Source organism: Anopheles arabiensis, chromosome 2, assembly GCF_016920715.1.
Source record: "Anopheles arabiensis isolate DONGOLA chromosome 2, AaraD3, whole genome shotgun sequence".
NCBI classification, from domain to species: Eukaryota; Metazoa; Arthropoda; class Insecta; order Diptera; family Culicidae; genus Anopheles; species Anopheles arabiensis.
Window position 1 is genome coordinate 37,340,847 of NC_053517.1, and position 16,870 is coordinate 37,357,716.

At 41.9% G+C, this 16,870-nt stretch overlaps 1 protein-coding gene across 1 annotated transcript in view; it reads left to right on the forward strand.

Annotated features, from left to right (window-relative positions):
- The first annotated feature begins 15,047 nt into the window (after positions 1-15,047).
- Positions 15,048-16,870, forward strand: part of LOC120898596 — a 122,009-nt gene continuing 120,186 nt past the window's right edge. The window contains exon 1 of the mRNA XM_040304672.1: positions 15,048-16,432. Coding sequence (XP_040160606.1) covers positions 16,387-16,432 — 46 coding nt within the window. The 5' untranslated portion in view covers positions 15,048-16,386. The remainder of the gene's footprint in view (positions 16,433-16,870) is intronic.

Sequence of the window (16,870 nt, forward strand, 5' to 3'; positions counted from 1 at the left end):
TACGACTCCAGCACTGAAAGCACTGATCAGATTGATGATGACAATTGTGGAAAGAGTAGCAATTTCTCAGACCGCTCTGACCCATGATGTAAGGACGTTAGGAGTCGTTGCACGAATCGAATGTTTGCAAAAAATGGCAGATGTCAGGACGATCATAATAGTCGGGTAATTGTTACATGATATTGATAAATGACATACAGCTGTGTGGAAAACTTAAGTGAAGATGTTATAAAAGTACAAAAATAACAGTTTAAATAATAACGTTCATCAGGCGTTTGACAGTGTATAAGGCAAATACTTATAAAATGTTTATAAATGTGTATAATGAAAGCTTATGATATTAAAAATGTTATTAAACATTACTAGTTTTTCTGTAAAGCTTAAACTCTGATTCTTGGATTTGATTTCTTGGATAAAAATTTTGAAGTCCAATTTACAAACATTTGTTAACGTGGAAAATAAATTGAGTTGATTGCATTCCTCTGCTACGACCATCTACGAGCAGAATTCTGGCAAGAAAAACATTCTAATTCATCAATAATTTCCAACGACATAAAACTACGAGCAGAACGAATGACGTTCATTAGCAACGCCTTTTGGAGTTTTCCGTGAAAATTCTTCTCTGCCTCCCACCCACCCGCAGGTATTGTTACGCAACTGCGACGGGAAGCAAATGTGTGTCACATTTATTTAATTTACATAATTTATGGAAAAAGCATTCGTTTTGTCTCGATGCCAGCTGGAGCTTGGAAATCGGCACGACGTACGACTCGCCATTGCCGTTGGGTGCTGACTCATGTGCCCATTAACCTGCATGCCGGCCCATATAGTCAGGCACCAGGCCGTGCACCACACAGCTTTTGCGCTCTTCGCGGCCAGCGAGTTCGTTAATTCATACTTGGCTATGACAGGTGAAAAACATCGACAGTCGCACGTGTCGGAGCGGTCACGCGCGCGCGGTGGGTGGAAATCATTCGACGGCGTGAAGAAAATTGAGTGCCGAGTGGTTAGGCTAATGGCCGTCAGCCGCCCGTCAGCCGCAGGTCCCTCATTGGAGCTGGAAAACAGATGAATATTTTAGCAAGGATCAATTATTCCCAGTTCGTCGATCAGTGGCAAGCGGCGTGATGCAAACAGACTGCGTCGGCGGCAGGAACGGCAATGCAATGCCAGCATGTGTACCGACATTTCGTACGGTAGCCGACATGTTTTCGTAGTCCGACACGGTAATATGGTGATTAAAAATTAAGGATAATTACGACATTATTTTGCTCACGGTGCAACGTGCCATGTAGCGCGCTCGCTCACGACCTGTCAATTTGACGCTGCTGTCTGTGGGTGGAAATTAAGGGGACAAATGCGTGTCCGGGTCGTTCATTCGCTGAACGGGAGGTTCCATTAGGCTGGTGGAGGAGTAAGCGAAAATGCTTGTGGGACGTTTTTGATAGCGTGGGAGGTCAGATTTGCTTAAAGTGCACTTTTGTTACAAAATTGAGTACATTATTAAAAGCACGGTTGGACTCAAATCGTTCCACGTTGTGATATTGTAAGAATATGCCTTGAATAATCTGTAATATAAATGGTCTGCTTGTTGTATCTTAGAGGAGAATGCTTCTTCTTCTTTGGCTCAACAACCGTTGTCGGTCAAGGCCTGCCTGTACCACTTGTGGGCTTGGCTTTCAGTGACTACTTTATTTCCCCCCATAGCAGGATAGTCAAATCCTACGTATGGCGGCACGGTCTATTTGGGGATTGAACCCATGATGGGCATGTTGTTAAGTCGTACGAGTTGACGACTGTACTACGAAGAGAGGAGAATTATCGTATGTTAAATCACATATGAAAGATGTTTTCTCTCATTTGTGAAAATACATTCTTTGATGTTTTAAATGACAAGTTGTCGCAAAGAAATATTCTTTGGCCAATTCAGGTTTCAAGAGCAAATTTATAGATGCATTCCAACATATTGGATACCAATGACTGTACTTTAAGAAAACTTTGCTTACGAAACTAGGTTGAATCATAAATTACACCGATGAACAATTTGGTTTTGCTCTAGGATCATAGAATGCATGGTCGCATAATAGTTGGTCACAAACTCCTCTTGGCAGCAATTGGCAGTAAAACTGCTCGCGTTCATATGCAAGTAGCGCGTTCATATGCACTTAACAACATGCCCGTCATGGGTTCAAGCCCATAAATGGACCGTGTCCTCATACGTTGGACTGACAATCCTGGTAAGGGTAGAGCAATAAGTAACTGAAATCCAAGCCCACTAGTGGGTACAGGTAGGCCTTGACCGACCACAGTTGTTGTGCTCTAGAATAAGAAGTTTCCCAACTTTCAGTTGCTCAAATCAAAATAAAGGGAATGCTCAATGTTAACTCATTACAGGGTTTCGAATCATATAAGGGAACAGTTCAACCACTTAGGGGAATGTTGCAAATCGGTGGGGGAATGTTGCAAGCAAGCTGTGGATGTTTGCAATCACTTAGGGGAGTTTTGTAATCGATTAGGGGAATGTTGCAAGCGTACAGTGGAGCTGTCATCAGACTGTGGGTGCCGGTGTAAAAAGCTACGAATTGATACCGATGATGTTTTTTTTTTAAACATCGTTTGGAGTTGTTTTCGTGTGGGATTCTGTTGTACGCATGATAAGCTAAATAAATCCTGCTGCGGAGTCATAATTAAACATGATAACTTAGTAAGATTGACGAAAATATTTTAAGGTATTTACAGCGGCACCCACAGTCTGATGACAGCTCCACAGTACGCTTGCAACATTCCCCTAATCGATTGCAAAATTCCCCTAAGTGATTGCAAACATCCACAGCTTGCTTGCAACATTCCCCTACCGATTTGCAACATTCCCTAAGTGGTTGAACTATTCCTGTTGCGGTAGCAACGGGTAGGTTTGAGGCGATTTTTAAATTGCAACGGCTGAGTTGAGGAGATTTAAATTGCAACGCAATATTTCATTTGCAACGGCTAAGCATGGGTAAAAATTCGAAGCTATTGTAACTTATCGTATGAGAACGAGATCGCTGGCCTAAATAAACATACAATTTGGGAACGGCCCGTTTCTTGAGCTCATTGGTAAGCATAAGCCACTCGAACAACCCCTACACGTTGAAAATAAAAATATTTTAGAGCTGGTGTATGCAGACAGAAATTAGGAGAAAAATGCATGAAGGACGAAAACATGCATATGTGCATGTAACGAATTGTTTCAGTTATCAACTCAAAACGAGGAGGTCATAAAGTTTCAAGTTAGTTTAGGATCAATCTAGAATGCGTGGAACTGAAGTATAAACAAAACACCATACGAAAACATAAAGCACACTGGCACCAATACAATTAAACAACGTGTACGGACACGTTCAACACCATCAAAAATGTTAGTATATAAGAACCAATTTTGTCAAATAAATGTTAGATCTAATTTAGAAACTGAACGGAAAACGTCTCGATTTTTTTAAACGTCTTGGCCTTTCCTAGGTTTTTGCTTTAGGTCTCATCCGGGTCCCTCTTCCGGGTACCTACCTCATCCGAAAAGTTATTGAATGAATTGTGCCACTTTCGAAGCATAGGTTCCCACGAACCGCGAACACTAGCCGAAATTTTAATGTACAATTTATTATGGTAACTCCTTTCGGGCAGAAACCCATCTTTTATATACATTTGTTTTCGGTTGGAATTCAGGACACTGAAGGCCGAGTTCCGCCGTCAACAATTCCCTTATATGATTCGAAACCCTGTAATGTCTTGATTTCACACCGGCCAATGTTAAAAAAAAAGTATCAGAAATACTCATGATATCGCTTGTAATGCAATATTGTTCTCGTTAGATTGGTAGTTTCACTTAACAAAGTACTTCAATAGTTTGATAGTCATCAAGAGCCAACTTTTCATTGCGCCTCCCATGAGCAATTTGATGAAGTAGGAAGCGTTTTGTTTTGACACGCCCTCCAGCTATGAAGCAAATTCTTTACATTGCATTAGCATATCATTTTCATCTAATTGCCAACATTTACGCTGATTGATGCAAACAGTATCAAAAGGCACGTCGATGATGCCTGCCTCTGCTGAAGAACGGTACTTCAAAAAGTTCTTTCGGCAAAGGTAAGCACTATAGTTTTAACTACCCATTGAAAAAGATGAAAAACGAAAGCCCTCATTTATCGCTCCCACTATCTGATCTGAACTGTAGTAGGTTTGGTGAAGCGGTTACTTTACTTATTTGAGCGGAAAGCCTCTTAACGGAACGGCTAATTAAAATTGCTTCAAGCATCTGCAGCGGGAGCGCAAACGATGGGTACACACTCATCAGACGGCGTGTAGCGAATGTACCATTAAAACACATACGCCCAAAGCAAAGCCCAACGAAGCACGAGGGCACATTCGATTCGGTACACGGTTAAAAAGGGATCCAGCTCAATAGCGCTCAACCTATTTCGCTTCAGTTTGCGATCGATTAATAATCGATCGATCTCGGGCATTTGCTTTGAAACGGGTCGTGCCCTTATTGGTGCTTCCACGAGCCAACCGCATACAACGCAAGCCGCTTTCCGTCTGTTCTGGTTTGAAATCTCCGTCCCTGTGCCATTGTTTTGCTTTTTCCCTGGGAGTAGGGAGCCCGCAACCGTGCAGGCAGACAGGCAGGGAATATAAACCTACCAAAGCGTAAGTAATGTGCTTTCATCTCTAACGAACCTTCCACTATCGAATTTCCTGCCCTGCCATAGCTTGACACCGTTTTTCCGTCGTCCATCGCCCGTGCCTGCATCGATCCGGCCAATTGATGACTGTCAAATAGTTGTTCACCGCTTTAAACATTAATGAAGCTGGGAAGCGCCGAAAAAGCTGAGAGTGAGGCTCCCATTCCCATGCTCGAGTAGCGTATCGATCGAACGTGATGATTACATTTCCGGGGCGAAGCGAGCGCGTGTAAAAACGCGTGTAAAGAAAGGTAAAAGATATAATGCCCCATGTATCTCTCTCTCTCCGTATGTGGTGGAAGGTTAGCACAGTGTGGAACATTTCCTTCGTTCCTAGTCGGACACGGAGGTCATACGACCGGCGCCGGTACCGTTTCCCCCGTTCCCGGGATGGATTGATGGAAGCGTAACGGGTGCTGATGGGTTTGAGAACGCTTGAAAAATTGGCCCCCGACAGCATATGGGTTACGAGCGCTAGTAGCTGGCCGCTTCAGGCGCTTGCTATCGATTCGGTCTCGAAGTTAAGGTCGTGGTGAAGCTGTTCGGATGTAGGCGCACGGTACTTCAAATTGATCGTGCTCCCTTGGGAGCTTTAACAACCACGGATGGGGCGTGAAGTGTTCGCTGTTTTATCCTGCTATTTTTGTTTCGCAATTTCACGCTAGTAAGATATGTTTTCGGGTTCGGGTTTAGAAAATGTCAGTCAGAAGCAGGGGGAAAAACCTGACAGCTATAAAATCATAGCAGTGTACCGAAATTGAAACTGAACAATATATGTCCAATACACAATGAAGTTGTAAGTGATTAGAGTTTTGCTAGAAAATCTATTAAAAGAAAGATAAATGGGTGGAAAACGAAAGAAAAACTCTCGATTTCATGACAGGGACCACAAACAGAGCTGTTAATGGGGCGAATTACACCTCCTCCTCCCCAGAGTCACCAACAATTGGCCACTGGATTAGCTGATGATGTGCTTGGGCACTTAATACAGGAAGTTTATTGGCTCATTTCCTGTCAGATTTGCGTATCCAATTGCGTGAACTAATTAAACGGCTCCGAGATACCGGGGCTGCTCCGTCTCCGCTCCTGCTGTCAGTAAAATCTGATACAGCGACTGATACTGGTGGCTGGCAATTAAACGAGATATTCCATTTCTTTGCGAGCCCAATCAATTTGATCAAACAGTGTGGCAAGCTGGCCAACCTTTCGCCCTGCTTTTGCGTTCTGCTGTGTTTGCTAATTAAAAGCGTTCAGCTTCTCAGACATCAACCGTCCCCGGCACTGATGCCCGACCGGCACGACTGATGTCGATTGTAAGGCAAAAATCTGGCAACAAAACAGGCCCTCATAAACGCATGGTTTGGCAGCACGGCATGCAAACTGAGCAAATGTAGAACGAGCAAGCAGGCAAGGGACGGAGGAAGCGGGCACATCTCTAAATGAATCTCAGCCACCTAGGCCGAAGGAAATCGAAAGCTCGGCAGCCGTAACCTGGGGTAAATAAAACCTAGCAGCTAATTTCCCATTTCCTGATTAAATTCATCGCTCTTTCTGCGGTCGCACCGGTATTGTGGGATTTGCGGTGTGTGTATGTGCGGTGCGCTGAGGGTTAGCAGATAAAAGATTTGATGCTCAAGCTCCCCGCGACGAGGTAAGCGGAGTCCAGTTTGAGGCCTGGCAGTTTGAGGTACGATTCGCTTCACTGGAGCGGTACTTAATGCGATTCACTTTTGATCTTATAAATTTGTTAAGTGAATCCCGGCGCCGGCTGTATTGTCTAAGTGACCTTGCCACGCCACTGTAAAGGACCCAAGCCATGGTGTGGATTCACGCCCGAGCGGGGAAGATACGGTCATCAATCACAGAGTGGAGAACGAAGCAAGCACAAAACTTTGCTACCGAGATGGACGAGTGCGGTTGAAAGGTCATGACATTGAGCAACATTTTCCCTTTTTGAGTTGGAGCGCCAAAAATAATATGCATTGTTTTGTGAGGTAACCCACATCATGGCGCTGGCTTTAAAATCAATTACACGAGCCTTTGCACCTTTGTTCAAGAGAAGAAAAAAAAATAAAGAAAAGCATATTTTGTGGTTACCCATAAGTGAGTTAATAAAATGGCCGTTTGTTCCGTTTTGGGGCCCGGGACTATATGGGTTACCATGTACCGTCCTTCCGAAAGTTGTGGCCGGTTTTGTGGTACCACAGGAGTGAAGTTATAAATTAACTTAAATTTCTTCACTTCCTAGGCATAATTTGGACCGTGTCGAGGCAGGTATGAACCAACGAGCAGAGCAGGGGTTGGAGGGAACCGAAAAATCTAATAAAACCCGCACCACGGGCCGAAAAAGCGTGGGGAAAGCCATGACCGAGGTTTGTAAATAAGCTAATGACGCCCGAAAGCTGGGGTGCGAAATGGAAGCCACGCAGACAATTTCGGAGGAGCAAAACTACCTTAATCTCATTACCGGTGTCTTTTCGGAAGGCCGGAGCCCGAGGACACAAGTTTTCAGAGGGGAGCGTGTGAGACTTCCCTGCGTTATTTTTGCATCTCCTTTTCTCAACTGAGATATTAAAGAATTCTTGGAACATAGAACAAAAAAAAAACCCGAAAGCATGCACAACAACAAAAATGTGCAAACTTCGTCCTGCCAGTGACAAGGCTGTTTTGTTTGTCTTCGGTTCATTATTTTTTTTTTGTTTGGTGTTCTCTCCTTCGGGGGATATCGTGGGAAGGCAGATATCCAAAACGAAAGACCAGCTAATCCAAAAGTCACCTCAAAAGTGTCTCCACTGCCAAACTACACCCAAACCCGGTAATGGTAAGGTTTTACCTTACTTTCGATTTCGTCTCCCTATTTGTGCTTACTTTCTTTTTGTCTTCCATTCAGAGTCACGTTCCTGGCTAGGGCTGGTGCAAGTTAATGTGTTTGAAAATGAAGACTGACAGAGTAAAAGAATCCAAAGAAAAAAAACCCAGTAATGGCGCCCGGCAAACCATGACGAGCGTTGTTGTTCACGGTGTAACTGTGGGAACAATTTGGCGAAGGTGAAAAGTACGAACATTTGTTGCAAGGGCAGATGCTTGGCATAAAACATAAAACAAAATGGTGGAAAAATCATCCACAAGCGGGTTTTGTTTTTAAAACAAAAGCTGTGTGCTGACTTCAACATTCAGGTAAACAAATCCTTCTGAGTGTCGTTTCTGTTTAGGGTCATATTTTTCCTCTTGATTAATGGCAACACCAGTTCGTCGGTTGGTTTCCTTTTCGGCAAGAATGGTCTTGCAAAATAAATGTGCAAGCTTTGCGTTCGTCACTTCATTTACTTCGTGGGAAAGGTATGACCATCGGTAGAGTGGTTCTGATTCAACGAGAGGTGGTTAAAAAATTGGGTGGCAAAATAATGATATTAATCCCTGAACCTTTCCACAACCAACCTTTTCCCCGTGGCTTGGTGAAGCAGGATGCTGTTTCATTGAAATGTTCTCAATTTGATTGAGATGTTTGTAAATTGGTGTCAGATTTACTTTATTTTACAACCGCTGCTGATTTTTACGAAATTCACTTTATTGCCACCTTTATAGATTTATTGGAACTTCAATAATTTTTCTTGTAATGAAACTGTGGACACCATAATTAAAATCGTGCAAACAATTCGAATGAATTGATATCGGAAAATGATTTTTTATTGACGAACTCATTTTTGACGCTCAGATTACAAAGTTGAATGTTTATAGCAAACATTGGCAATAAATGGCAAAAATTGCAGTAACTGAACAATTGAAAATACATTGCAAAATTTTAACAAAATAAATAAATTTATGGGATTATTAGAGCGTCATTTTCTTACAAGTAGAGTTAAAATATGATATTGTTGCTGATAATGAAGATAGGCGCTTCGTTCTGGAATTGATCAGAATATTCACATTGATGAGCTTAGCATCTTGTTATTATTATTATTTTTGGTGTAACGGCGATCGCCGAAGGACTTATAGACGTCGGTAAGTACATAGAAAAGACTGCTGAATTGTTTCATAGTCTGAGTATAGATCAATCTTTACCAGATTACCTCAACGAAAAGTCAGTTGGTTGAATAGACCGAACCAAATTGAGCCTCAATTGTGTTTTGAATCCATGTCTAGCTAGGATCTAGATTTTAATATGCAATTTTGTTACGTACGTTAAAACGTGTTACGTGTAGGTACGTGTTACGTTTTCTAAACCTTTCGGTTTTTATTTTGCCATGTGTTGTGGTAGGCAATTGATAAATCATAGTTGTTATTTGTCATTAGAATCATTCATGAGGTAATGCTGTATTCTATATTTCTTATAACCCTTTTGTCCTGATGCATCTCAAATAACTAGTTGATATACGCTTTTACTGCTCTGGTAACAGCTTTTATAACATAATCATATAAATTTCAGTATAATTATGGCTTTGGATTGGAAGTTAAACAATCGAAATAAACATAATCTCCCAGTTGATCAAATTAAAGTTGATTTAATTAGTAAATTTTGTTTATAAAACCTTCTACCGTTGTGTACGTCTAACAAACCCACAAGGCATTACTTGTATAAATCACACTTACCCTCGTACTTCTTACATTCAATAGAAACCAGCGCAACGTCATGTCAATATGATGATCTAAATTTAAGTCACTTCACACTTCTCCAAGCGTAGTAAACGTTCCTTTCGTTCTTGGCGGTCCTCCACTACCTGCTGGATTTTAATGCTGCTGATAACGTTAAATTGATGCGGGGCATGGCCAGTGCTTGCAGCAGGTCGTCCAGCACTTCCGGCAACAAAACAGCGGCCACAGGACCATGGTTACAGCAAGGTGGGAAGAAAATTTATTATTTGATTGATCGTCGTCGCCACCCGTTGATTTAGTGCCCTCCGCAAGGACCCGGCTGGCTGGTTGGGAAAGGATGGTAGAAAAGCAAACGACCTTCCTGCAAGCACACTCACCGCACGGCACCGCGTACATCGTGGCCCAAGGGTTGGCCCCGTCGAGACGAATTAACATTTTTATATTCAATTTGACGTCTCTATTCGTCGTTGGTTGTTTGCTTTGTCGATGTCGTATCAAGAACGCGCACCTGTGCACACGAACTGTGGAAGCAATATTGATGGACTGACCCATGCCTGCCGATCCGTGCCAGAGCACATTAACAAGCAATCGACGTTGTCGTTGTCCTAGTGTGGCTCTTTTTTCTCATTTTGCTGCTCTTTCGATGCCCTTTTGCTTGCCTGTATTGAGTGGCTTATTTACGTTTCATTAAAATTGTTACGATTCACCTTGCACTGCGCCAGAAACCGGAAGGAACGAGTTATGGCCGTCGTCTTGAGCGTCGAATCATGAAAAAAAGAAACAAGATCGTTTGGTAAACTTCTCGTGCCTGGTACGGGAAAACACAAACACAAGCCAGTGTCAAACAAGAGCGAAGTAAAAAAATAACCATATTTATCGATTACTTCTATATTTGTTTGCTTTTGCTGATTGGAGTTCGCATCCCCACGAGACGGGGTAAAGTAAACGTTTCAGTGCAAACAATCCCCGGATGGGGGTCATGTTGCGTCATTCGAGACCGATTTCAATGCACGATCGCTAGTCGATTGAGTGCTGCTTTGCAGCGTCTGACAATGGTGACGTTACAGCAGAACAAAAACTGATGCCGGAAATGTCGTTTAAACTAATCATTTCCAGCCCCTACTGCAAGGGCAACGAATAGGACGCGTTCTAAACGAGAGCAACCACTACCAACGTGCGGGAAAACACGTGAAGGAACAAAAATGCAAACCGACCACCGGAAACGGTCTGTTGAGGAACGCTTAATGAAATGTAATGAAGTAGAGCCTGCGAGTCCGCGGGCCATAAAAACTTAACGACCGACGGCAGTTAAAAAGTTTGTCCAACAACCAGCAAATGGGCGAACGTTTAATGAGGCGTATCGCTTCGAAATTCAATCGTGTACACATGCAACGATTTTATGCGTTGATGCGGAAAGATTTTTATTTTCTCGTGTATCGTTGTTGATGGTGCTGTTCTTTTGAAACAAATAAGGGGATACTATTCTATTTAATCTTCATTATATACCTTAAATTACGCTTCGTGCCCTCATGACCCACAGTACACAGTTCTAAAAAGAAACATTAAAATTACACACATATCATTTTAAGCTCTATGAAAATAATTTGATTTGGAATTATATAGCTTCTTCCCACGACCAGATATAATGCTTATTTTAAAAAAAAAATATTCTTAGATCAATACACAATCCTTGAAAACAATGTAAAATCCAGTTTGTTTATGCGTTGCCTTTTTTGATCAGCCTGATTTGTATATCAATGTATATCAATGATAATGATTTTTCTCTTTTCCATATCCACTTTTCACTTTTATCATATTGTAACAGTAGTGTCCCTTCAGTTATGCCGCCCATTTGATGGCTGTTTTGGATTTATGTTTCTCCAATTAAAACTTATCAATAACAATGGGTTCATTAAGTGAAATGGAAGCAATGTTCATTATTGCTGCTAACTGTTGCGTGCTGAGCAAAATAAACAATAACCAAACAAACAAAAAAATACACTCATACACACAACATCATCAGCGTGTCCTGGAGTGCCGAGCTTAAATGGGCATTCTGCACAAAACACGCAGCACTGCACAACTTCAAACCCACGGAATGTGGAAACATTAAGCCCTGCTCCATTCCGGTGTCGCAATGGGCACCGGTAACCTTTTCCAATCGTGTACGTGCACCTGACCCTGGTACCGTGTGTTTTTTTGTTTTGCGAATTCCTGACGTAGGGCGCATAAAAGGGAAACCCCCACCATTCGCCTGGCCGGGATCGCGCTGAGCGCACGGAAGCATCGGGGCGGTTGTCCATTTGGTTGTTTCTTTGCGGTCAGCAACCCAAACAATAGAGTTCACTCGGTGGTGTTCGGATCGTTAAATGGAATCGCAAAAAGGGACTCCCATTCAAGAGCGCTGGACGGGTGAAAAGTAAAATAGCGACCTCCGAAAGGATGTAAGGACGCTGTACCAAAAAAAAAAAAAAATATAGTAAACCATCGGACCGGGACCAGGACCGGAACCGTCGCCAACATCATCCTTTCCTGATTTCCGTCCGGTGCGTTATAGTGACAATGAGCAAAACGGGGTCTTTTGCGAAAAATGAGTGTCAACAACGGGGCCAAACCCCCATCCGCTAGACGGTTCCAGGTTACTGGTGGTGCTACTTTTATCATTCCTTGACCAAGTCAAGCGTGGACAATGCGTTGGTACAGGTGCGCGAGGTGGCAACAAACAGAGCACCGCGGCGGTGAAGCCAGAGCAAGAGAGTGCGAGCCAGCGAGAACATCAATTATTTAGATTTATGAGCACCGCGGTTATAAAAAGGGGGGATTTATTTGTTATAAAACTGTTTTGAATATTTCAGCAGGATTTACGCCACATCGGACGGTCCCGAAGACGTCAACGCACTGTTGAACTAGGACGATTTGTACAAGCAAAGGTAGCAAAGTTCGCTTTGTTTTAGCCACACGTTGCATTGTATAAATGACCGGTAAAACCCCCATCGGTAAAAGTGGTTAGGTGTACTCATCATACCTGTGCTAGGAGCGCTTCATCGAAAGCGAGGCCACTACGTGTTGAAACAATGGTTGATAACCTTCGACGGAAGGATCACATTGGTACGGAGGAAGCAACGGCACCGCTCACACCGAGCACATTCACACCCCAAAAAAATGTGTATAGCTTGTGTGTTTTGGTACATTCACAAGCACCCGTGCTACTTCCACACCTGGAAGCCGCTTCTATTTGCAAAGGGGCTATGAATACAAAAATTAATTACATGATTAAATATGTATTATCATAACCTGCACACCTCGACCTCGACGAATGGGCTACAAAGATGATGAAGTGCCGTTTCGTAACACACAAACCACAACGGGTCGAAGGTGGAATGAAGAACGAAGGGTCCACAAAATGTTGTCACACGCACTTGCAGGCGACACTCACGCCGTGCAACCGCGTGACGTTTGTGCCACCCCAGTGCCAGCGCAGAGGCTGTCTGGCAAGGATTGTGGTTAAGCTGGTTTTTGGAGGGAAAAATAAAATTTTATACCTCTTAAGCAGATTAACTACCGTTTACGGGTGTGCTCGTGTTTGTTGCGTACGAGACGTGAAAATTTATCGACAATATCGTACGTGCCGGACGGGTTGGACAATGGGCCAAGAGGAGACACTCCAAGGGAAAACATTGGAACATTCACAGTAGAAACTTAGCAAATGATGGGTTTTGATTTTGGTATATTTCGAGAGAATTATTTAACTCAACATGGTTCTAATCTTTCTGGTTTTATGCAGGTTATCGGGTGAACGTGGTAAGATTAAAGCTAAATCAACAGTTAAATTAAAAAAAACGTATTTTCAAAACTTGATTTTTACAACAAAATGCTTGTGTATTTTTACTTCAGTATAATTAAATATTTTTACTAACAGCTATAAAAAAATCTTTGAGAAAAGCTTAATAGATAAAATGAAGAAAGCACTACGTTTCAACATCCACAATAAATGTAAAATGTTGTAACAAAAATATTGTAAATTTTATTCAGAAGTATTGGAGATTAAGCTTGAAAATCTCAATTACAATTATTAGAATACTAATCCTACATTTGTCCTTATGTGAGACAAGTAATAAATGTACTACTGTGTACTTTTCCATTACATTCCAGTTATTAAAGCTAGAAAATGTGTGTTACTTTATTAATTTTATATTTTCATTACAAAAAAACGGCGGAAACAACAACAAAATCATTCTGCTCAATTTCCTTCTCAAACAAAATCACACAGTGCAGGTGTGTAATTAATGGTCAACACCATCCACAGACCTTCTGTACGTCTTCTTCCGGAAGAACTATACTGTAACAAAAAGCATGTTTACGCATCCCATACATTCACACAGCAAAGCCATTTTGATAAATAATTGATGAGTAGAGCAAACCTACAGCAAAAACCTTCCCTCCGCACTTTGCTTCCAGATGTAAAGGGCCGCCGTAGAAATAAACTTAATGAGACGTACCGAGGTCGTCGGAAAGGGTTGTTTGTATGTCAACTCGAACACACCTATGATGAGAATGTTTCGTTCCGAAATGCATGCAGGTGCTGTTCGTTAGTGCAATGGGAACAGGGGAGTTTTGGAGTTAGTACGAGTTGATTGCGAATTCTTGATTAACTTCCAGCCTAGCTGGCTGAGCCGATAATGAAGCCTTTTAAAATCGAGCTGCGGAGAGGATAGAGGAGTGATTTCATAGGACAAATGTTAAGATATGCTGTTGTAAACAAAAACATGATTTTGGAAAAGAGGATAATACTGAAGAGCTCTTTTTTGTTGGGCTTTTGGAGCAATTAGCTTACAGGAATTTGTTTCCAACAAAAAGGTTTCCATCGTAATTTGACGTTTCCATCTTAACGCACCATTTCACATATCACATAGAATAGAACCGGACATCCAAACAACAATAGTCGTTGTTGGAACTTATCGTAGTGTATTGAGCAAATGAAAAACAAATTCCAACAACGCAAGTGATGAAAAGTATTGCAAAGAACACTTCTAATAGAATTTAAGCTCCCGCCCTTATCTACAAAATTCTTCACCAGAACAATTCACATATGCTACTAATTCACCCTCATTAGGAACCATGCGCTGAGGTGAATTTGTTTGAATACCCTCGATGATTAGCCAATTTCCGTGCAGCTGAAGCACGTACCGGGAACCGGTAACATTCGTGCTTGAGCATGATTTGCAAATCGAGCAACCATGGCAAGGGCATGAGCAAGTGGAAATAAAAACCACAAACCCTAACCCGAAAATGTTCAACGTATCGTAAACAGTTGGATAGAACATGGAATAGCTCGAATAATCGAACTGTGGTTTGATACGAATGTTCGCTTCATGCGCGTGTGAATCTGCTTCAACCTGTTTGTAAGGTTGCTACAAGCATAAGTATCGCATGTGAATGAGAACGAATCGATACTTTCGTATGTTTTGTCATGAAAGTAGCAGTTGTTGATGCACTTACTCAACACTATACAGATAAGGAAAATGGGGCTTCATTAGGAGAAAGAAAACAAATTCACCATTTGGAACAAGTAGTTGTTCTAAAACATAAATGTGGAATGCATACGTATGACAGTTCACTTTTACAATTGCAATGACCATATAGCAATGCTTATAGACATAATTATCGCTTTGAAAATAAGGCAGCCCAGAGTTTTGATTTTTCCTATTTGAGCTATTTATACATTAAGTTAATTAAATTCTTCAATGTTTGTCTCTGCATTTGTTTCAATCAATTACTAATGTATTCAATCGAATGTTTTTTTAAAGAAAAAATGATGTGAAAAAGAATTAACGTAGCAAATATAGAACACATACTAAACTATTTGCCGCATCATTCGACAAAACACAACGATCATTTAATGACAATTTGTGAATTCATGCTGACAATCGTAATATGAATTATGTACCGTTGAACATCAAGCATTTTGTAAGCTTTTTAATCTCTTTTATCTATCGTTTAACAAAAATTATGCAAAGTTTCAAAATACAGATACGTCAAAGCACAAATAACAAAACAGAATAACCTGTTGCGAGTTTCCTATGCTTGAATAATCTACTCTTATCTTTAGAACTCGCATTACGAGCAGCAAGTGTGCTATTTCACACGAAAAGTTTTACTAATTAATTTGATCCCATTAGTAGCGGTATCGTTAGCGTAACGTAAATTTCATGATGCAGATTCTGTAGCAACCTCGTTCGGGTTAGGGTGTTTGCCAGCCAATGACGGGGTCAAGGAAGCTTTGCTGAACCCCAGGCTTAAGCCCATCATACTCACAGTACAGTGCACTGGGGAACCGTATGAGCCGGATTGCATTAGGTGTCTATTTGTCTCGGCAGTTTATCTGACAGCACCGGGCAAAGCTGGAGGAAATGTAGTACCTCAACTCTCAGGTCGATCATAACAGAGTCTCGGACGTGAACAAAGTTCCCCTTCGCCCGTCTGAGCCCAGGCCAAAGAGAATCACATGCTTCGAGCTTAGGGTGACATTTTGAGTCAATCGCATTCAAGTGGTAGTGGTCTCGTTTACCGTTCCTAACCGGTCCCACTTAACGACCCTTGAGGTAAGGTACTCTTTTAATCTACCACCGTCCTAAAGCTCATGATGAGCCTTACCGCGACGCTTGAGTGTGTATGTGTGTCATGCGTGCTTACGGGTGCAATATACTCACCGTGCTAAATGATGATATATTTTTATAGCCATTTTATTCATTCGCCCAGCCGTTTCGCTTTATTTTCATTACAGGGGGTTTCCAGTGCGAGTGACGGCGGACGGTAGTGGAGACGGGGTGGGAGAAATTAATTTCACATTCAGTCGGCCCTCTCTCATTTACGCTTCACCGACACGGCCGACAGCCAGACGGTTACTGCAGACGAAGAGCCACAATATACGCGCCATATAAACACGGACGGAGGACGATAACCAGATACAAAAACAAAAACAACAACAACAAAAACACTCCATCTCCAAGGATAACGCCTTTCACGACGCCGGCACACCAGCACGGCGCACAAACAGTAACGAAAACATATCATCATGTTAGTGACACTGCTGAGAATTTTCCTCATCGTTTCCATTCTCGGTAAGTAAACAATCTAAACTTTAACTTTGTGTTTCTCCCCTAGAGTCCCATGTTTTTAAAGGATGCGTAACATTTTCTACACGATTTTTAACTGAAGGGGTAGTTGAAAGAGAATGTGATTCAAGCATGTAACGGTCGACTTGACGGAAGCGTTCCCATCAACAGTTGTAAATGTTAAAGTAGGGTGACAGCTTAAGCGCGGCAAAACAAACGCAAGGAAGCCCATTTCTGTTTGGTTCTAGTGAGAAAGTGTTTACGTGACCTTGAGCGTCAGCTTTCGTCTGCAGGTTTTTATTTACTAGCTGTAGCAATCCTGCAAACATGAAATCTCCATAAAGCAAAGCTCACACTCTTGAGCGTAAAGCTTTACTATAAAGCTAAATTGAATGCTTTTGTTTGTGAAAAGCTTTCAGAGGTTATTTAAAACAATTTATGTTT